This window comes from Myotis myotis, unplaced genomic scaffold (assembly GCF_014108235.1).
Source record: "Myotis myotis isolate mMyoMyo1 unplaced genomic scaffold, mMyoMyo1.p scaffold_m19_p_2, whole genome shotgun sequence".
Lineage (NCBI taxonomy): Eukaryota > Metazoa > Chordata > Mammalia > Chiroptera > Vespertilionidae > Myotis > Myotis myotis.
The window spans coordinates 8,751,120-8,772,652 of NW_023416324.1; the positions used below are offsets into that span (position 1 = coordinate 8,751,120).

Here is a 21,533-nt window from a genome sequence, read left to right on the forward strand (position 1 = left end):
AGGTCGCATGTGGAGCTCACCTCTCCTTTCTCAGGCCCTGGAGGGGCGGTGCCTTTTGCCCAGAAGCCTGTCCGGGGAGCGTCCTGTTAGCCAGCTGCTGGACTGCAGACGCTCGAGCATGGGGAGGTCAGAGAGAGGCCGAGTGCAAGCACTTGGAGTTGCACGGACCTGGTCCACAGCTGGGCCGGCTCACTCTAGCTGTGTGACCTTGGGCAAGTCACTTTACTTCTCTGAGCCTCAGTTTTCTTACTCAAGTCAATCCAACCAGCATTTATTGAAGACCTGTTAGATGCCAGGTTACGCGCTAGACATTTTTGTTGTTGTTGTTGTTAATCCTCACCTGAGGATATTTTCCCATTGATTTTTAGGGAGAGTGGAAAAGAGAGGGAAAGACAGAGAGAAATATCGATGAGAGAGAAACACATCGATTGGTTGCCTCCTGCACGAGCCCCAACCAGGGCCCGGGCTGGGGAGGAGCCTGCAACCAAGGTACACGCCCTTGACCGGAATCGAACCTGCGATCCTTTGGTCCGCAGGCCGACGCTCTATCCACTGAGCCAAACTGGCTAGGGCAGTGCTAGACATTTTGGGTAGACTCAGCCACTAGCCTCTGGGAATCTGGAGATTGAGTGGGGACCTGGATCTTCACCTTGAATTGTCGAGGAGCTTGTGAAATGACCCGTGAAACACCACACACGGCTCCTGGTTTTAACAGAAACGCAGAAACGATGGTGAGCGTTCGTGTTGTTCCCAGCCAGTGAGAGCCGGCGCTGGGGTTTCTTGCGAGTTACTGTCGCTTTGATGTCACTTGTTCACAGGAAAGAGCAGGGTCTACTTCTGGAGGGTCCGTAGGGACCATGTTGAATGTCCGTGGGCATCGCGATGTGAGTCAGAGCCCTGGTCGAGAGTGGAGGCTGCTACATTCCCCTGGGTGCCCTGACCTTGGCAAAGAGGAAGTGCAACCCAGGTGATGTCCTAGGGTCATCTACCCTGGGCACGTGGGGGACACCCAAGGGGTGTTTGCTGAGCTCATGAGAGGGACCATGGCAGCCTGGAATGGGCCCTAGTGGGGGTGCAATGGACACAGTGAGGGAAGGATAGCGGATGGGTGTCCTGTGCAGGAGGCGGGGCCTTGTCCCGAGAAACTCCAGAAGATGACACGAGGGCAAGGGTAGACCCTTCCTATGACTCTTTTGCTGAAGGAGGAATTCATACGAGAGTATGACGTGGGATAGTGACCCAAGCTTGGCGTGAGGTGGGGCATTTATGACATATCCACTCTGTGACAGGCACAGGGTAAGGCTCAGTAAGCCCGCTGGGGCCGGGAGCCTTTGCCCATGGTTCACTGATGTATCCCAAACACCTGGGACAGTATTTGGCTCAAGGGAGCGCTTGATCAGTATGGGCTGCATAAATGAGTGAGCGCATTACTTAATTGGGTTTTGGGAGTGTCATTGCGCCCAGTGTGCAGATGAGTAAGCTGAGGCTTAGAGAGGTGAAATCATGCATTTGCTCAAGCTCTGACCCACCCATCTGCTAGGATTAAGAAGGAGTTCTTGCTCTGGCCCACAGGTTGGGTGTCGGCCTTGCTACGATCCCTCCTTTGGAGAGTGACTGGTTGTGGGAAAATACAGCGACGGGGACAGTGCTGTGAATCACAGGTGATACTCTAGCCATTGGTTCCTGCTCCGATCAGGGGCACCCTTTTAAGGGGCCAGGTTAGGAGGGGATTTGATGCTGCTAGCAGTAAAGGGGGCCCTTCCGGTTTTGGTCTGACATCATGGTATCCTCAGTCACAGCACGGGGAGGGCCCTGGCTCAGCTCATGGCTGGCACGCAGCCATGCCCGCTCATGTCGGCTGTCCCTGCCCAGGTGCCTGCGCTAAGGTGGTGGCTGGAGGGCCCGAGTGAATCCCAGTTCACAGGGTCATGTTCCTGCCAGACCAGAATGCCCAGTGAGACTTACCGTGTTTACATTCGGCTGCTGCTGGAGCCCCGACACAGGGGCTGCTTGGCGAGGCTCTGTTGGGGGCAGTGCACCCAGAACTCTCCCTGGGGCCCAAGGAGCCAATGAGTACTTTGCAGGGAGCCTTTTCCCATTTTTCTCCTCCTGATGTGCCTCCCACTGGGGCCCTGACCCACCGGCTTGCCATGAGTGGGGTCCTTGTGGTCCCATCCCGAGCATTTCCCGGACACCACAGGAGCCCGGCTGGCTGCTGGCTGAAGATTGAAAACCCCAATCCTCTTGGGGTTTAGCCCTGCAGCCTCAGGGCCTGGGTTCAAATCCCACCTCTCCCTCTGTGGACACTGTGACCTTGAGCCACTTCCTTAACCTCTGTTGTCGTGTTTCCTAATCTGTAAAATGGGGATGACGATAGCTCCTCTCTCACAGGGTTGTTGCAAAGATTAAAATAATAAGATTAAAGGGCCTAGAATAGCTTCATGCACTTACAGGCAATTAGTAAGTTGAGGCTGACTTTGGCACTCACTCCCTGGTGGCCTTAGGCAACCGAGGAGCTGCTGCCTTTCTGTGTGCCTAGTGCCTGGGCTCTGGCTTCCATCCCTAGTTCTGTTTGTCCTGGTGAAGGAGCACCCGGGCCAGGTGTCTGGGGAGAGGGGAGCAGAGCAGCATGCGGGCCCCGGACGCCCCCGGAAGTCCCTGTCTACCTTCTCCTTGTCTCTGTCCTGCTCACGTGTTCTCACTGCTGCCGTGCGTGTCCTAGGCCTTGAAGAGAGGAGCTATTCATGTTGTGTCCATTGTTTCCAGGACTATTTTAAAAAAATATATTTTTGCCGAAACCGGTTTGGCTCAGCGGATAGAGCGTCGGCCTGCGGACTGAAAGGTCCCAGGTTCGATTCCGGTCAAGGGCATGTACCTGGGTTGCGGGCATATCCCCAGTGGGGGATGTGCAGGAGGCAGCTGATCGATGTTTCTCTCTCATCGATGTTTCTAACTCTCTATCTCTCTCCCTTCCTCTCTGTAAAAAATCAATAAAATATATTTAAAAATATATATATATATATTTGTATTGACTTTAGAGAGGAAGGGAGAGGGAGAGAGAGAGAGAGATACATCAACGATGAGAGAATCCTTGATTGGCTGCCTCCAGCATGCTCCCTACTGCGGCCGGAGCCTGCAACCTGGGCATGTGCCCTGATCGGGAATTGAACCGTGACCTCCTGGTTCATAGGTTGATGCTCAACCATTGAGCCACACAGGCTGGGCTGTTTCCAGGACTATTACCTGATGGATAGCCCTGCCCCCATCTAGGTTCAGGGCGCCTCCCAGGAGTGCTTGCAGGCCCCACAGTTCCCCCCACCCCGGAAGCACTACCTGCTGTTTATTGTTGCTCCCTGCTCCCTGCCCAGTTCTTCTCCTGCTAAACTATGAGGTCTGAGGGGCAGGGACCCATGAGTGAGTGTGGAGGGTTGAGCCATAAGCTAGGCTCAGGTCGGGGACAGAGAGGGACCTGGCCTCAGAGAGCTCACAGAATTAAAAAGCGGCCGCTTGGTGCCGGGAATGGCTCTGGGTGCTGGGGACAGGAGAGGCATACCACATGGTCCCTGCCTTGAAAGGCCTCAGTTTGCCCTCTTCCCCACCCCCTCTCGTTCTCCTTCCCCCCTTCTCCCACCTTCAGTATTCCATATGCTGGGCCGGGTGGTGCAGAGGCACAGAGAAGTGGGTCAGAGGTCCACAAATATCAGTGACTGTGGTATAATGCAGTCTTTTTAGAGACCCGTAGCCTGGTATTTCCCTGCTGTGGAAACCAGTGGTCATGACTTTGTCTTTGTGTCCCTGTGACTAATGACGGTAACACTACCCAGCGCTAACGAGCCAGTATCTGCGCTAGATCTCAGAGGACTTGACCAGATCCCTCGGAGTAAGGGTTCTGCACCTCGCACTGTTGACACTCGAGCCGGGTCATTCTTTGTGGTGGGGCCGTCCTGTGCCCTGTAGGGTGTTTGGCAGCATCCTTGGCCTCTACCCCCTGGATGCCACTAGCATTCCCTGCCTTTCCAGACGTGACAGCCAACATGTCTCCCAACATTGCCAAATGTCCCTGGGGTGCGGGGGATCAGATCGGCCCGGCCGAGAGCCACTGCCGTAGATGGACCAGCAAGACTCTCTGCCCAGGTCGAGATGGGAAGGAAATTTTGAAGTCGAATACTGCCTCCGGCCAAAACAAGCAAAAGAGGGAGACAGAGCCCACACCATCGTCCCTGGGTGCGTACATGACCTTGTTTGGCATGAAATGCAAACGTCCATCGGGAGGTGGGCGGGCCCTTGGAGGTTGGGCAGTGTGCGCCTTGGCCCGGCCACACAGAGGCAGGGCTCCTGGCAGAATTAACTGGACGGTCACCAGGTTTTCGTGTCCCTTGTTTTGTGTGGTTACAATGCAGATGAACACCTGGAGTCCAGAGGACCAGCACCGGTCCTGGGAGAGTTGAGTCAGTGTTCGGCTGTCCGTCTAAATGTCAGAGGAGCCCTGGCATGCTCCCTCCCTGCGTAGTGCGTATCTGGTTTGTAACGGAGTTGAGTTTATGTAATTGTTTAGCATCTGCCTCCCTGTGGGACTGTGGAATCCAGGAGGACAGAAACCAAGGCTGTCTTCCTGATCAGCAAATCCCCAGACCTTGCATACCGAAGCGCTCAATAAATGTGTGTGGACTGGTTAAGGGGTGGGGTTGGGTGGCAGAAGGATCCAGAGAGATGAAGACTGGCTTTTCTGCCCTCCCCTTGAATGCTGGTGAGCTCAAAGGGCCCCAGAATGAGGGAGAAGAGCCTGGAGACCTCAGTGTTAACATAGATGGTACGTGTCTGGGAGAAGTGAGCCCTGGTACTTGTGTCCTGGTTTGCATCCTAATGTGGAAGGAGATGGTGCCCCATCTTCTGACCAAGCCCTGGCCACAGGCCAGATCTTGCATGAGCCTGGCACAGGCTGAGTCTTGGCAGGGAGTGCAGGTGTCCAGCACTGAGCACTGGGCACCTGGTAGCTGTGCCGGCGGCCGCAAACAGGGAAGAGAACTGAGTCCCGCCCGCCTAGGCCTGCACTGTCTCTGCAGGTCCCTCAGATGCTCCTGATGTTGAGTGACAGCCCTGGGCGTGTGTGTGCATGTGTGTGTATGTGTGTGTGTATGTCTGTGTGTGTGGTCATTGTAACCTTGCTGCCTGGAGGGGATTTGTCCCTGAATTTAGCTAAACATATTGGAACGCCAGCAAGGAAATAGACGCGTGTGGTTTTTGCCACTCTCCCGGGCTGGTTGTCCAGCCAGCGTGCTTTCCATAAAGGGGGACCTCAGCAGCCAGCTCCGAGGTCCCCTCTGCTTGACTAAACGATTCAGGGGCTTGGACTGCCTCCCTGGCACCACGCACTGAGCTTTGGTCGTCGCTACGTTTTGCACCAGTTAAAGGAACTCGCTTTTTCTTTCTGGGTCCTCCCCTCCCCTGGAATCTTGACTTGAAAAGGGGTGAAGGCGGTGGAGGCTTTGGGGAACTCACACAGCTGAGTGTTAGCCTCCGGCCAGGTCAAGCTGGTGGCTGCCCCAGAGCCCATCGGTGGGTCCCCTGCCCTCGGAGGGACTGCTACGTTCTCCAGGCTTAATCCCCCTGGAGGCCAGGGAAGGCAGGGCTCTAGGATCACTCAGCGCCATCTGGGGCAGCGCCCTCCTTGTGGGCCAGGGCAGCTGTTCCGTTAGAACAGTGGTTCTCAACCTTCCTAATGCCGCGACCCTTTAATACAGTTCCTCATGTTGTGGTGACCCCCAACCATAAAATTATTTTTGTTGCTACTCCATAACTGTAATGTTGCTACTGTTATGAATCGTAATGTAAGTATCTGATATGCAGGATGTATTTTCATTGTTACAAATTGGACATAATTAAGGCATAGTGATTCATCACAAAGACAATATGTAGTTATATATGTGTTTTCCGATGGTCTTAGGCGACCCCTGTGAAAGGGTCGTTCACCCCCCAAAGGGGTTGCGTCCCACAGGTTGAGAACCGCTGCGTTAGAAAGAGGTGGTTGCTCATTCACTCATTCATTCAGCAAACATTTATCGAGCCCCTGCTGTGTTCTAGGCTCTCAGAGAGGCACTTTTTGTGACTCATCTCATCTAACCCGTATAACAACCCTATGAGGTAGGGATTCTTACAGCTCTTGTACCGAGGGGGAGCCAGGGATCAGAACAGCGAAGTAGCATCTTAGTGTCACAGGAAGTGGGGAGCTGGGACCCAACCTGGTTTGATCACAGGGCTCACTTTCCTAAAAACCATCCCCAGGGCGAGATGGTGGCAGAAAAGGGTACCCAGCATGCCACCCCCCGCCCCCTGGCAGGACTGGAGATTGCTGCAGAGCAGGAGCCACCCTGAGAGTGCAGTGGGCCCCCCATTTTCCACTGAACAAGTGGCCGCATTTCTGCAGTGGGATGTAGGCAGGGGTGGGCTCCCAGCTCACGGCACCCAGCACGGGTTCAGTGCCAAGAACAGAAAGAAGATGAGGGAGTTCAGGAATTCTTTCTAGTACCAGCGAGTGGGCAGCATCTAAGCTATCTGGTTCCAGGGTTGGTAAGCGCCAGTGAGCTTCTTGTTAAAGTTGATTATGAAGGCGGACCCGTGTTTGGGACTGGTTCCCCGTGGGGGTCCTGGTCCTGGGTGTGACTCCACCCCAGGACTGCCGGATTCAGGACCCATCCATTTCAGGGTTGCAACCACTCCTCCACTCTCTGCCCCCAGCACCTGCAGCCCAGGCTCCTCCTGTCCCACAGCCCCAGGCGGTGTCTTCTCAGAGGTGTGATGCTAATTGCCAGGGGGGAGTGGCCTGGATTCACTGGGGGAGGGAGAGGAACCCCTGCAGGGGAAAGAGGGGGGCAGACATCCATCTAATCAGGGATCTGCCTGTGATGAACTTGAGTTTGGATCATCTCTCTCCCTCTCAGTTTCCTCCTCTGTAATGGGGTTGACCCTGCCCTCTTGTGGGATGGTCCACCTGCTTGGGGGCTGGTGGGAAGACACCCATTTCTGTGCCTCCCTCCAGGTTTGGAGGACAGAGAGCAGCTGGATTCACACAACCTATTTCTCGGGGAGGGGTTTGAATAAGAGCTAGCTGCTTGGAGAGTTCAGCCAGAGCTGCTCTGCGCCTTGTGGGCGAGGCCTCTGGTCCCCTGGGGCTCCGTGCTGGGCTTGCCTTTCCCGAGACCTCAGACGCTGCCTGGCCAGCTTGCAGGGCCGTGGTCGGGCAGGCTGAGTTATCTTTAGCTCTGAGTTTTGCAAAGGCTGTTGCTTCCTGCCCAGAGCTGTCTTGTGGGACAAAGGGGTCCCCTCCTTGAGAGAGGCAGAAGGTGGGTCTGAAGAAAGTGTTCCAGGCCAGACTGGAGCCAGCGGGCTGTCTATGAAAGGAGGCCTGCTCCTCTCCATGGCCCACCAGCCCGGGCCTGAGCGCCCAGCCTGGACCCTGGGCAGCTGGACGTGTGGCAGGTCCCTCACCTGTCTGTGGCGGAGGGTGGCAGCCATTGGAGCTCTGGGGTTCTGCTCCCTTTCCCAGCCACATGCTTCTGACTCAGCAGAGCAAGAATGAGGTCTTTTTTGGGAGCCAGTTTTTTATGGTCCAAGTCCTTCCCCCACTCCCGTCCCCGCCTCCCCCCGCCCCCCCTGCCCCCCCCCCCCCGCCCTGCCCCTCCCTTCCCTCTCCTTCTGATCACACCCTGCCTTTGGCTCAGACCTCTCCCCATACTGGTTTTGGGGCACCGCCCCTTGCACAGCTTGGCAGTGAGTCTGTTTACTAAGCTCTCCTGGGAGGAGCCGTCCTGGCCACAGGCTGATTTCAGGCAGGAGGAGGCCCAGTCCCAGACCGAGATGCCCAACGGGCCTGGGCTGCCCTATCCCCTCCCCTGACGGTGGAGGCAGGACTGACCCAGACCAAGGGGTTCCTTCATCCACTTAGCAGGTGTGTGCTGAGGCCCAGTGTCTGCCAGGCCCTGATCCAGGGCTGTGGATAGAGCAACGGACAGAAATAATGATGCCCTGGCCTCCGTCGAGTCCATATTCTCGTAGGAGGAGGCTGTTATAAACAACTGAAGTGTACAGGTGCCCAGATGTATTAAATATTATGAAGACAGGGGAGTCGGGTCAGGGCAAGGAGCATGATGGGAAGGTGTGTGTGCTGTTTTAAAGAGGATGTTGGGGAAGCCTCTGACAGGGTGACCTTTGATCGGAGCCCAGAGGAGGCGAGGGAGCATCCAGGCAGAGGGAGCAGCACGTGCAAAGGCCCTGAGGCCGGAGCCTGTGTGGGGTGTTTGAGGAACTGCACGGTGGTTCTTGTGACTGGGGTAGAATAAGCTACGGGGGCAGAGGTAGGATCTGAGTCAGGAAGGTAGTGGGGGGTGGGGGTACACCATGTAGGGCCTTGTAGGCCAAGGTGGGGACTCTGTCTTCCACCCTGAATGAGCTGGGGAAGCATTTGAGGGTTTGAGCAGAGGAGTAACTTGGCTGCTGTGTTGAAAACAAAGTGGGAGCTAGAGACCAATCAAGGGGTAATTTTAATGGTCCCAATAGGAGCTGATGCCGGTCTGGACCAGGTGGTGGTGGGGGAGGGGTGGTGAGAAGTGGTCAGATTCGGGACATATTTGGAAGGGAGAGCCAACAGGTCTGCTGAGGGTAGGATGGAGGTGTGAGAGGAAGAGGGAGGCCAGGGTGAGTCTGAGGCTCTTAGTCTGAGTGCCTGGCACGCTGGAGCTGCCATCAGGTGAGCTGGGAGGACGAAGGAACAGGGGTGATGGGCAGCAGTTTGGATGGGTGGCAAGTTCAAGATGCGCAGTCGACCACGGGCAGACATGCTGAACAGGCTTGTTTCCAGGCAGAAGTCTGGAGTCCAAGGGAAACTCAGTTGAGTCATCATCTCGGAGATGGTCTTAAAAACCAGGGAGGAGGGGAGGTCGCCCAGGAAGGCACAGGCAGAGAGGGGGCGGGCTTGGGAGTGGCCAGCGAGCCAGGCAGCAGCCAGGCCAGCGTTTGGATGTCCTGAGGATGGGGTGGAGGAGAGGGAGCAGAGCCGGGGCTGGGCAGGAAGGAGAGCGGAGGGAGCGTATGGAGAAGGGCGCAGCCAAGTGGTGGGGAGGCTGAGGGGGGCTGAGCCATGTCCACTGCATTGGGCATCGTGAGGGTTGCTGGTGGCTCTGTTGCTGGTGGCTCTGGGGCGGCGGCTGGCAGAGCGGTGGGGAGAGCACCCAACCCGCCAGGTGCCCTTGCTGGAAACCCAGCTCCCTTGAGGCTCTCTGCCTTTGTCGGGGCCATTTCTGCAGCCTGGAGTGTCCATCCTGCCCCAGCACCTGCTCCGTTGAATTGCATGGAGTCAGACTCACCTTCGTGTCCTGGTCCCGCCTCACTGAGCTGCAGCTGGGAAAGAAGGGAGTGGAACCTGTTAGGTTAGGTGGCTCAGGAGGCGGCGCAAGAAATAGAGTCCAGTGAGTCAGAAAAGAAAGGAAAGGAAAAGGTTTATTCTGCGTCCCCGGGAGACCCACGTACCCCAAGGACAGGGCACGTGGATTCACGCCAACAGGGAGGGGGGCGCTTTTTTTATACTGCGGTTGGGTGAGGGGCGGGGACATGAGCTGAGGAATTCTCTGCTGCAGGGAATGGGCGGAATATTCAGGACGAAGTTCTTATCTGTGTGGGGGTATGTGAATTCAGGGAGAAGAAGCTGGTATCTGTGTCTGGCACCTTGATCTGTGAGAAATTCCAGGGGAAGTCCATTATCTTGTCATGTCTGCATGTATCCGATCCTGGGCTCTCTCCAACCTAACAGAACCCACCTCTCGGTTTGTTTCTCGCGTGGAAATGCTCTGCTGCTCGGATCACGTGGCACTGGATTGCCTGAGAGGTGGCTTCTGATGGGGAAACTGAGGCTCAGAAAGGTGAAGGGGTAGCGCAAAGGCCATATTGTCCCCTTCTGGCCTCCAAGTGTGTGTGTGCGCGCGCGGTGGGGCCCTATCACCTGGGACGCTCTGGCCATGAGGTCAGGACAGTTCAGCCATATTAGGAGACTTTTCACCTGGCCCTTCAGCCTGGCACCGCCTGTCTGGGCTGGTTAGCTGGGGACAAAGGGGTTAATGTGCCTGGGACTGTGAGGAGGAGAAAAGGCTGGGGGCCAGTCTGGTGGCAGCCCCTCTGGCCCCCCACTGCGGGGTCTTGAAGCTTCTGGCTGGTTCTGGTTTCCCAGGCAACAGCCCTTAGAGATGCCCTCTGCAGGGGTGTGGGGTGAGGTGTGGGTGGGCTCTTCTGCCCAGAGGCCTCCTCCTGGGGCTGCCCCCTCCTGTCCTGCCCGGGGATCACTGACCAGGGGCTCGCCTAGCCAAGAAAGTCAATGGAGGAAGGAGGGTGGGGTTCGGGGCTCCCTCCCTGGCGGGAACAGAGCCTCCATTGTCTGAGGCTTCAGCCATTGACCAAGCCTCACCCCTGCCCACTGCTCCTCTCAGAGCCTCCCTCCCCCTTCCCAGCGCGGGAAGCCCCTTGAGTGGCCTGGCGCCTAGAGGGCGAGGGCAGGAGCTGGCCCTCTTGTCTCTCTGGCATTCGGAGGCCCCTGCCATGGGGAGGGCCTGGAAGATGCTCACCCCCTTACCCATGTACGCACCCAGCACTTCTGTCCCAGGGGCCCGCCTGGCTGTCCCCACTCACAGCCCAGTGACGCCCCTCTCAGTGGCTGCATGGCCTCGAGAACGTCCTTCAGTTTCTCAGCTTCCTTTTCCTCATCTGCTGTGGGAATGAAGTTAGACAAAAACGGAAACGTTCAGCATGAGGCTGGTGCATGGCAGTGCTCAGAGCTCAGCCATTATCATTTCGCAGACGATCCTTTTGTGATCTCGGGGGTGATGAGGGTAAGGGCACCTTTCTGGCCACGGCTGACCTGGACTCAGTTGAGCAGTCCGCAGAATGGGACAACGCCGAGTGTACTCAAGGAAGGCAGGAACTCTGGGAAGGGAACTGACATTTATTAAGACGCTACCAGCTTTATTAGACATCATTTCATTTACATTTGCCTCTGACCAATGGGGACAGGACACACAGAGGGTGGAAAGCTTCCCGAGGGCCCTAGCTGGATTTTCTCGGTGGATAAAGTGTTGGCCTGTGGACTGAAGAGTCCTGGATTCAATTCCCGTCAAGGGCACGTGCACAGGTTGCAAGCTCGATCCCAGTAGGGGGTGTGTAGAAGTTGGCCAATCAGTGATTCTCTCTCATCATTGATTGTGAAAAGCCACGGCCAGCGGGTTCAAAGGCTTGGAGAAAGAGCTGATGCGCAAATTGACACACAAGACAAGAAAAATTAATTTTGAAATTATGGGGGGAAGCCAAGGAAAAGCTTAACTGTCGTAGTTAAGTTCCACTGAGTCTCCTTTCCCAGCTGCTTTTATTTACTAGAATACACAAGTGCCTTTTAGGAATGCAAACAGACACATCAATGGTAATGTTTAGTAAACAGTAAGATTATCAGGTTAGAGGGGAGTTTGCTTTAGGCCACTGAGTCAGCCCTAGGTAATGAAATGCAAATTCACCCTGTGAATATCAAAGGAGTCCAAACTCAGCCTTCTGGTGGACTTATCGCATTTATATTAATTACTGTTGATCTTGGTTTCCAGCAATTGATGTTTCTATCTCTCCCTCTTCCTTCCTCCATGAAACCAATAAAACAAAAACAAGAACTTTGCGAGGCCTTGCCCTGGAGAGCTGCAGATTGTCTGAAGTTGGGTCCTCGGACCCAGCCTGAGCCCTTCACGCCTCTCTTCCTGGGCGCTGAGTTCTGCTCATGCTCCTCTTGCCCTAGCTCCTCTGGTGTTTTCTTGGATCGGGCGCCTCATCTCTCCAGGGCCCCGGGAGCCACCTGCCCCCGACTTTGTGGCTGATGGCCACTTGTGCTGAGCCTGCGAGGGCAGAGTGTGAGTGTCCTGCCCCCCTGCAGACACTAGTTGTGGGCCCCACTTCCCACTGTCCCGCTGGCACCCTGCCTCTTCCTCTTGTCTTCCTGGACGGAGCGGAGGACACTGGGAGGTGGCGGCGGGGGCGGCGGCTGACGTTCTCAGCTGAACCTGGGCTCCTCTTTCCATTGGGCAGGAAGTCCCACCCCTGCAGCTGCCCCGGGCCCAGGGACGCCCCAGCCGCACGGACTCCACAGAGTAGGTCCCAAGCAGGGTGAGGTTCCCAGGCTCTTCGGTTCTTGGCCTCTGGCCTCAGTTCAGTGCAGCTCAGCAGCTGTTGTCTCGCACGTGGGCCAGGGCTCCAGACACTGAGATGAAAAAAGCGGTCACAGTCTAGCGAGGGAGGCAGTTATAATAGGGGCTGTATGTGTCCCAGGGTCACCTGAGCTCTTTGATAATAGCCTCTCCCTGGCCGCATCCCTGAACTACTGAATCTCAGGCCTGGGTCACATCTGTTTTTTTAAAAAGCTCCACCACCTGGCTTGAGAGCCACTGCCTGAGATGGATCTGGGGAGGACTCACAGAGGAAGAACTGGGTCTGGGTTTTGAAGGTTGAGTAGGAGTTTGCTTGCTGATTGTGAAAGAGAATTCTCCCTGGAGGGAGCAAATAGCCTGAGCAAAAGGCCCAGAGATGTGAGACAAGTTGGCATGGTCGCAGGCCTGACAGCTCTTCATTGAGGCTGGAGCAGAGTTCCCTGTAAGGCAGGGGTCAGCGGGTGGGAGCTGTTGAGGCAGGGGGGTAGGGTTGAAGGGTAGGTGGGAGCTGTTGAGGCCAGTGGCGGGGTCAGTGGGGAGGGTTGTGTGTCATCTAGGGCCTTGCTTAGGGCCTTGACTTTGTTCTGAAAAGCGATGAGGAAGAGGCAGAGGGTGGTCCCGGTAGTGAGCGTGATCGGCTGAGACATACCCTGCAGCTTGAGCTGGGGCTTCCACCCTGGCTCCCAGCATCTCATCCTGTCTGACTGTGGCCCTTCTGCGTCGTGTAACGGGAAAGGGCACCTTTTGGGGGTCTGCCTGCCCGGCCAGTATGGCAGCCATCTTTAAAGAGATGACCCCCCCCCCCCCCCAAGAGAAGAACTCTCCCCTATCACCCAAGCATGACGTTGTTATCGTCGTAAAGATAATGGTGGCCATTGTGCACAGAGAGCTTACTCTGTGGAATACCTTGCACACTCACACAGCCCTCATCCCATCCCCGTGGGAACTCTGCTTGGCAGGGACCAGTGAGAAAGGTGTTCACTGTCCTGCCGGCAAGTGCAGACTGGGATCTGAACTCAGATCTACAATAAATCTCATCTTTGTAACCACTGTGGCCTTGTCGCTGCCACCCATGACCTGGCTCCTTGCGTGTAGCAGCCCCTGGGATGGTCTGAGCAGGTGCAGGTTCCACTTTTAAGAGACAAAGCCCCGGGCCATCAGGGGCCTCGGGGAGGCCAAGGTCTCTGAGGAGACGAGGCAGAGCCCAGCCTGCAGGTGGCTCCGGCTGCCCCAGGCCACAGTCCCAGATCCCCACCGCTTGAAGCCCTGGGGTCTCGGGGTCCCTCTGTGAGCCCACCTCGGGTCCCTTACCCTCTTGGGGTATGGAGCCCAGACACAGAGTCCCATTTGCTGCCCCCCCAATTTTGGTGGTGACAGCTTTAAGGACAGGCATCTTGGCTCTGACCGAGTCTGCCCGGGGCTTTGTGATTGACCTCCGGTGTGCTGCTGGGAGTCCCGTGGGGCAGGTGGCCCCATTTACAGATGAGGACACTGAGGCTTAGCTCGCCTGCCCGCGAAGCTGAGATTCCAGCCTGGGCCCCGACTCCCAAGGCAGAGCTGCGGTCATCACCACCCGTGCCTGACAGCACAGACCAGTGGGTCCCAGGGCTTTACACGTTTTTACTTCTAACTTCCTCAATCACCCTTTGCGGTGGCTACTTTGTAATCTCCATTCTGCGGGTGAGTAAACTGAAGCCCAGAGATGGGGGTTAAGTAACGCATCCAAGGTGTCAGCTGCTGAATGGTGGGACCCACCCAGGTGGTAGCAGGTAGCCTGGACTCTCTCCTAACTGTTGCACCCTGAGGGTCTCTGGTGGTGACAATGGGCTGCTGTGAGCCATCCCTACTCCCTTGTCCATATCCTGTGAACTAAGGGTACCTGTGTGCACACAATGGTGGCCATAGGCCTATGGGCACGCATGTGTCCTTGCCCAAGACCTCACTGCCCGAGATTAGCTTATAGCCCTCCCCTCCCCCCACCTTAGATTCCAAAGTCCTGGGAGGCTGTATGGTTAAAGGAGTGACACCAGGTTTGGGGGGGCCATGCCCTCTGACTGATTCCTAGTGTTGTCACCTTGTTCCCTTGCGTCTGTGACCGGGAGCAACGCCTTACTCTTCCTAGCTTTGGTTTCCTTATTTGTAAATGGAACAATGCAAATAAAGCTCTGGCTTTATGGATGTTGCTGTCTCTCTTCCTTTTTGGGGGGTGGGGGGTGGGGGGTGGGAGCCCTGGGCTTGGAGTGGAGGGTGGGAATCAGCCCTGCAGGGTGAGGGGAGAGGGGAGGACAGCAGACTGTCTGGCCTGGAGGGATGATCCTGGGTTTCTGCATCATCAGAAAATTGTGTTGAAGGAGTGGTTTGCACACAGGCCTGCGCTAGGCACCTCCCTCCTTCCTCCTGTAAAATGGGTATCCGACTCCCTGCTCCTTCCTGAGCGGTTCTGAATGAGCCCACCGGGAGGAGGCAGCTGCAGGGGCACGCAGACATTTTAGTTCGCTTTCCCAAATCCTTTGCTGGGAACAACATTTTAGTCCTGAGAGTTTTTGTTAGGTTAGGTGGCTCAGGAGGCGGCGCAAGAAATAGAGTCCAGTGAATCAGAAAAGAAAGGAAAGGAAAAGGTTTATTCTGCGTCCCCGGGAGACCCACGTACCCCAAAGACAGGGCACGTGGATTCACGCCAACAGGGAGGGGGGCGCTTTTTTTATACTGCGGTTGGGTGAGGGGCGGGGACATGAGCTGAGGAATTCTCTGCTGCAGGGAATGGGCGGAATATTCAGGACGAAGTTCTCATCTGTGTGGGGGTATGTGAATTCAGGGAGAAGAAGCTGGTATCTGTGTCTGGCACCTTGATCTGTGAGAAATTCCAGGGGAAGTCCATTTTCTTGTCATGTCTGCATGTATCCGATCCTGGGCTTTCTCCGACCTAACAGTCTTCAGTCACACACTTAGTGGAGAGCAATTTGCATTCAATCAAAATTGACCCAGCAGGTCCGTTTCAAGGCGTTTGTCCTGGCTCACGCACCCCCTTACTCAAGGCGTTATGTAGGGAGGATGTTAGTTGCTGCATTGTTTATAACACCAAAGGCCTGGAAACAACTCCGTGTCTGTTGGTAGGGATTATGGTACATTGGTCAACAGCAGTACATTAAAAACAATATTATGCAGCCATTTTAAAAGCGAGCCATTTCTGTGTACTGTTCTGGAATAATCCCCAAGATTCTTAAGCAAAAAATGTGGTTGCGGCCCAGCGGGTCCGGTGTGCTTCCTCCTGTACAAAACAAGGCAGCTAGCCAGGCATGCCGGCTGGGTCACCTGTGGGGTAGTTCTGGAGGCTTCGTAGGGAACCATAACAGTGGTCACTCCTGGGGGATTAGGGTAACTGGGGTTGGGGGAGACTCACTTTTCATTGTGCACCCTGAGTTCGGATTCTGAGAGCACGGTGGTTACTTAAGGAGCGTAGACTCTGGGGCCCATGGCCCGGGTTCCAGCCCTGGCTCTGCCACTTACCAGCTGTGTGATCTTGGGCAACTTACTCAACTACTCTGGGCCTCATGTTCTCCTTTATAATGTGGATTCCGATCTGTCACCGTTATTTGTAAAGTGCGTAATGTCTGAGATAGAGTAGGCGCTACATGAATGTTTGCTGTTATTAATTCACTGCCATTTACGTGCGTTCTGTTCTTAGTCAGGAAGCCAGTTAATAGAAGCACCGGCTTTAGGGGTGGAAAGGAAAACAGACACGCAGCCAGCTTATGGTGGGGGCTGGGTAGACAGAAGGGCTGGTGCTGTCCCTCCGGGATGCCTCTCTCCTCCACCAGGAAGTCTAGAAGGACAGCCCCTCATTCCCAATCAGGGGTGCCGGTAGGGAGCGGGAGAACTCTTTCCCTCACTGCTCGGCAGGGACATCTGGCAGGTTTGCTCTAGGGTCCAGGGAGCCACCAGAGGCACTGGCTTCTGGGTGGCATGAGCCCCCAGTGTGAGGCCAGCAGAAACTGCTCCCTGCTCCCTGTTCCCCTGTTCCCTGCTCTGAGCATGTGGGATTCTGCCCCTGTCTTGCACCATCGGCCTCTCTGCACCCCTTTCCTTTCTTTATACCCACGTGCCATGGCTGGGTGGCCCCTTGCCGGCTGGCCAACCCCATTGGGCAGGACAGGGAGGGATAGAGAGCGAATGGCCTTCAGCGGGGCTCTAGGCAGGGGCTGGTGAGAGTGGCTGGGCTCCGGGAGCCTGTGGTTATTGGACAGCCAGGAGGCGGAGGTGTCCGGCCACCTCCCTGAGAGTTCAGGTGTGATAAACTCCTGGGACATGGGGGCTGAGCATGATCCTGGTTTCTGGGGCTGGAGCTTCATCCACAAGTCAAAAGGGGCAGGTGTAGTGTAGCTGGACCCGCCAGGCTCCTGAGGGTCCCTGGCATTGGTCAAAGCGAAGGCCAGTGGCGGCAGGGGCTTTCTGGGAAGATAGGGTTATGGTCCTGCAGCTGCTGGTTTTTCCGGGTTAATGATTTACGATGGTGGGGGCTGGGCCCTCTTGGGCTGTCCTGGGCTCCCGGGCTGCTGGGGAAGGAGTGTGAGAGCTGGCGGCTGCAGTGCACAGGTCCTGAGCCAGTGACCCCTCTCTGTTGCTGAAGCTTTGGCCTTGAACGTCATCTAATGAGACTTCTGGCCTTCTTTTCACAGGCGAGCGGCTGGGACGGTGCTGGTCTGAGCTGGACTTTGTCTGATGGCTTCCTCCAGTCCTCCTCCACAGGCTGCTGCAGGTACCGTACCCTGGGAGAGGGCCACCAGCTGGGGAGCAGGCTGACCCCGGGGGGTGCGAATCTGGCTTCACTGGCAGTTAGCTGTGTGCCCTTGGGCAGGTGACTTCACCTCTCTGCTTCAGTTTCCTTGTTGCAACAGGGAAAGAATAATTCCCTCCTCAGAGTGGGCTCCCAACAAGGGTCCCCTGGAGAGATGGGCAGAGCCCGTCTGGGATTGAAGTGTGCCAGGGGACGAAGCTTATGAATCGAGGGTGGAGCCCGAGGGTGGAGGGGACGGGCTGGGCCATCTCTCTCCATCTGTGAAGGTGCCAAGGTCGGGCCATCCAGTGGCAGAGCTTTCAGACTTGCTCCAAAAACAACAACAAAAAACCCCCACCTCCCAACAAAAGAATACTTATGTTAATACAATTATTTGTTGTTCACCTGAAATTCAATTCGACAGCCTGTGTTTTATCTGGCAACCCAGGCAGTGGGGCCTCAGACGCCGCAGGTGGAATTCAGGCCCCGCCTGGGAGGAGCTGGACCCAGGCTGGTTCACCCACTAGGCCCGGCGTCCTGTCCTCTTGTCCCCACTAGGGAGGCGGACAGCAGAGTGGTAACGAGGAGGGCTCTTTCTCAGCCTGACCCTGCCACTGCCCCGTCCTTGGTGGCTGGGTGTCTCTATGGCTCCCTTTCATCACCCATTGACTGGGGATAATAATGACACCCTCCCTATGGCGAGGCTTAAATATAGGTAAGGCTCTGGCGTGTGGTCATTGATCGCTCAATGAATGGAAGCTGTTACCACTGTGGGGCGCTGGCAGGATGCTGCATGCGCTGCGTGTGCCCTGCACAGAGCTGTGTTCTCTGGAGGGTGGGGCTCAGCAGGTGGACTCGCCTTCTCCACAGCACGAGTGGCTTTCTGGGCCCGGCCTCCTGGCCTCACTGGGGTTGGCTCTGCCGAGGACGGGGCGTGTCCAGGAGCATCAAAGGTGTATGTGGCTAGCTCTGGCCATGCCACCTGTCTAGATGGGCGGGAAGGGCTTCGTTCAGCTGTCAATTATCCAGGGATGGGCCTCCTGATTTTTCCTCCTGATAAGCAGTGAGGTCTGATTGCCTGGGACCCAGGAGCCTGGGAACAGCACTGGGAACAAGGGCATCTCCCGATTCATGGCCATGACTTTGGGTCCCAGGATGTGTCCACCCCGGCCTCTGCTGCCATGGTCACCTTCCCTCCTTTCTCTTACCTCCCAAGGGGCCCAGACACGGAGAGTGAGAACAAAATCATTTTATGATTAAATCTACTCAGTTCTATTCAAGAAATATTTGATGGGCATTTATTGTCCCAGGTCTATCTGATGTTGCTGGTGACTGTCTTCTGGTTGAGCCAGGCTCTTGGCCATTTTCTGACTCTGAGAGCTTTCTGGATTCAAATAAAATCCAGATTCCCGAAGCATCTCTTGTCGTCTCATAGCTCTTCATTCTTGCTCACGTGTTCAGCTCCACTGGGCCCCTCAATGTTCTCTGCACCTGCTCTGGGCGCAGCCTGGAACACCTCTGCCCACCCAATCCTGTTGGACCTTTGCTCACCCTTCAGTGCTCTGCATGGGGCAGCCTTTGCCCGAGGCCCCGGCTGGCATGGGCCCCTCTCCTCTCTTTCAGCGCCAGATCAGTCTCTGGGTTTTATGTTTCTCTCTTGTCTCCTCTGCCTGCCTCACCCCGCAGTGAGCGCCTTGGCACTGAGAGGTCCCATCTTCTGGGCTGGCGTGCACAGGTCATGGTCCAGCGGCTGCTGGGAACAGTTCACTGAAGGTGGGAATGACTGTGTGGATTGATGGCTAACTGAGGCCATTTGTACTGTCAAAGGGAGAAGGTGCAGAAATGGCCTGAGTCCCTGGACATGGTCTGGGCCTGGCCTGTGAGTGGGGAAGGCCTGCCCATCTCACCCAGGGGCAAGGACTGGGCTGTGACTCAGGGCAATAGTAGTAATAATAATAATAATAGTAATGATGGTGATGATGATGCAATGACAGTGATCATGAATAGAATCATCATAAGAATGGCTGCCATTCAGTGAGCATGTACCTGGCTCCAGGTGCTTTATATGCGTTAGTTCATTCATTCCATCCTCCCAACAACACGATAAGGTGGTTACAATTATTATCCTCATTTTACAGAGCAGGAAACTGCAGCTGGGCGGGTAGACTAACTTGACGCTCACACAGCCCGTGTGTGGGAGAGCTGGAGTCTGACCCAGATGGATTGAGACTGTATTCACTACAGTGATACCGGTCGGGTGCCAGGCATAAAGGGAATCCCTCCCCGCCATTGCCCTCCTAGCAGACTCCAGTGGGCAGGCACCCAGGGCGCTGAGCCCTCTTGGTCAGGATGGGCCTGTATCCCGGTGCCCAGAAGTGGTGGGCAGGGATTTTTAGTCATTTGTTTCCATATTTTTTAAACTTTTAAAACCACAACCCATAGATAAGACCACAGGAGTATATGTGTGTGTGTGTGAATTCAACAAATACTTATTATGTGCCTGCCATGTGCTTGGCACTGTGCCAGATGCTGGGGATTCAACAATGAGTGAAATAGGCAAGAATGCCTGCTCTCATAGAGGAGACGGACAGTGAGGGGAATGAAACTTGGAGCCTGTCACGTACTCACAGGGCCGCAGAGAAAAATGTGGCCCCATGAGGGAGGGAGCCCCAGTGTTCCCCTGGGCAGCTCTGGTCAGGGAGGTGCGTATAGTGAAGACCTGAAGGAGGTGAGAAGGAGAAGACCCCTGGGGAAGAGCATCTGGACCCTGGGCTAGAGATCAAAGGCCCGAGGCAGCAGCAAGTGTGGCTCAGTCACGGTGCAGCAAGGGGGCCAGTGTGGCTGCAGTGGACTGAGCGTGGCAGAGCAGTGGAAGGTTACACACACGCATACACGTATGCACACATATGCACACGCGCACACACACGCACAAAGGCATGCATACACATGCAGGCACACACACGAAATGGGATGCATACACACATTACCTGAAACTGAAACAGTTTGATATATCACATTAACGGAACAGAAGCGTAACAAACAACACCAAAAGTAATACTAACTGTGACTTTATGACTGTTACAAAATTTAAAAATATCTCAAATAGGCAGTCCATACACAAAACAGCATGCTGTCTGGGAAGCTCCTGGCTGCTTTTGTGACCCACCAGTGATTGGAGACCTGTCACTTGAAAACCATGGCCCGCTTCCCATGGGGGCCCCGCATTTCCTTTGTTAGCGCATCACCCGGGCCAGGTGGCTTCCAGGAGACAGCGGGGCTCAGTGGGAAGAGTGAGGGACGTGGGTAAAGCCAGATCTGCGTTCAGACAAGGCTCCCCACTTACTAGCCGTGTGGCTGCGGGCACTTTCGCTCTGGAAACCCCGTGGCCTTGTGTCACGCGATGGGGTGGTTGTGAGGCCTCAGTGGGGGCTCCACGGGGCACACTTAAGGCTCTCAGCTGAGTTTGTTTCTCCACACCTGCCAAGGAGCTCGTGCCCAGCGGAGTCCACCTGCCGCTGTTGGCTCATGGGGTCCCCAAAGCTCCAGGAGGGGCGGGGTCCCCAGCTCAGTGGCCTCCATCTGGTCATCATCCCGCAGAGGAAGTTGGGGAGGGAGGGTGAGCTCTGGGTTCTGCTGAGGAAAGGGCTTCTGGGATTTGATACATTCGCACCGAACACGTTCTGCTCTGGAGGCCCAGGTCGCTGTGGGGGAGGGGTTGGATTTTTCTGGTCAGAGAGACTGCTGGGATCCGATCTGTCCATCTGTCTGTCTGCTGGCCCACCCACCATCTCTGCTCCATCCACCTCCCTGCCCATTCATCCTCCAGCTGTGAGCACCCGTGGACCAGACTGTCCTGTCCTCAAGGATCTCAGGTGGGAGGGGCAGTGGTTACGACAACAGGAAGGGAGAAGCCACTGGGACGAAGCTGTGAGGTAACACAAATGCCAGGCACTATGCCAAGGCAGGAAAGAAGACGAAAGCGTCGCTGGTCGATCCACTGTGGGCTCCAACCTGCTATGAAAAGTGGAAAGTCGGCGCTGGGGCACAAGCAGAGTCCCAGGCTGAGCAGACGAGGCAAAGAGAACCTGCTCATCTTCGCCAGCACCTGCCCCGCCTTGAGCAAGCCTGAGATAGAGCACTAGCCTGGTCGCCCAAGACCGCTGTCCATCACTGCAGTGCAACGACACTGAATTGGGCACAGCGTGTGGACAATACTAGAGTGTGCGCACGGGCTGTCGCTGACCCAGGGGGTTCCGATATCACTGAAGGCGTGCCAGACAGACCGGTGAGAAGCAAATCGTGCAAAAATTTCCTTTAACGAAACTGGCCAGAGCCCGTTAATAAATAAATGAATAACCCCCTTACTTACCAAATAGGAAAACAGGAAACAAGACGATGAATAACTTGCCTTCAGGTACAGATGTGCACATGCTCTCCGTGGAAGCCTGCTCTCTGCCCCTCCATCCTCTCCCATCTGCTTAGAGTCCAACCCAACCACAGGCAACCTCAGGGGCACAGGAGCGTGGCTTTGCTCTGGT

General features: G+C 55.7%; 1 protein-coding gene and 1 long non-coding RNA gene across 15 annotated transcripts in view; one reads left to right on the forward strand and one right to left on the reverse strand.

Moving 5' to 3' along the window:
• ARHGEF10L (Rho guanine nucleotide exchange factor 10 like) overlaps positions 1–21,533 on the forward strand; it is a 148,339-nt gene that overhangs the window by 34,631 nt on the left and 92,175 nt on the right. For all 14 annotated transcript variants that reach the window (XM_036353074.1, XM_036353083.1, XM_036353080.1 and 11 more), the window contains exon 2: positions 16,898–16,977. In XM_036353074.1, coding sequence (XP_036208967.1) covers positions 16,941–16,977 — 37 coding nt within the window. In that variant the 5' untranslated portion in view covers positions 16,898–16,940. The remainder of the gene's footprint in view (positions 1–16,897; positions 16,978–21,533) is intronic.
• On the reverse strand, positions 10,965–21,498 carry LOC118677732. Its single transcript, XR_004974486.1, has 2 exons — positions 21,365–21,498; positions 10,965–12,274 (listed from the first exon to the last, which is right to left on the reverse strand). It is a non-coding gene; the product is annotated as an uncharacterized LOC118677732 (long non-coding RNA).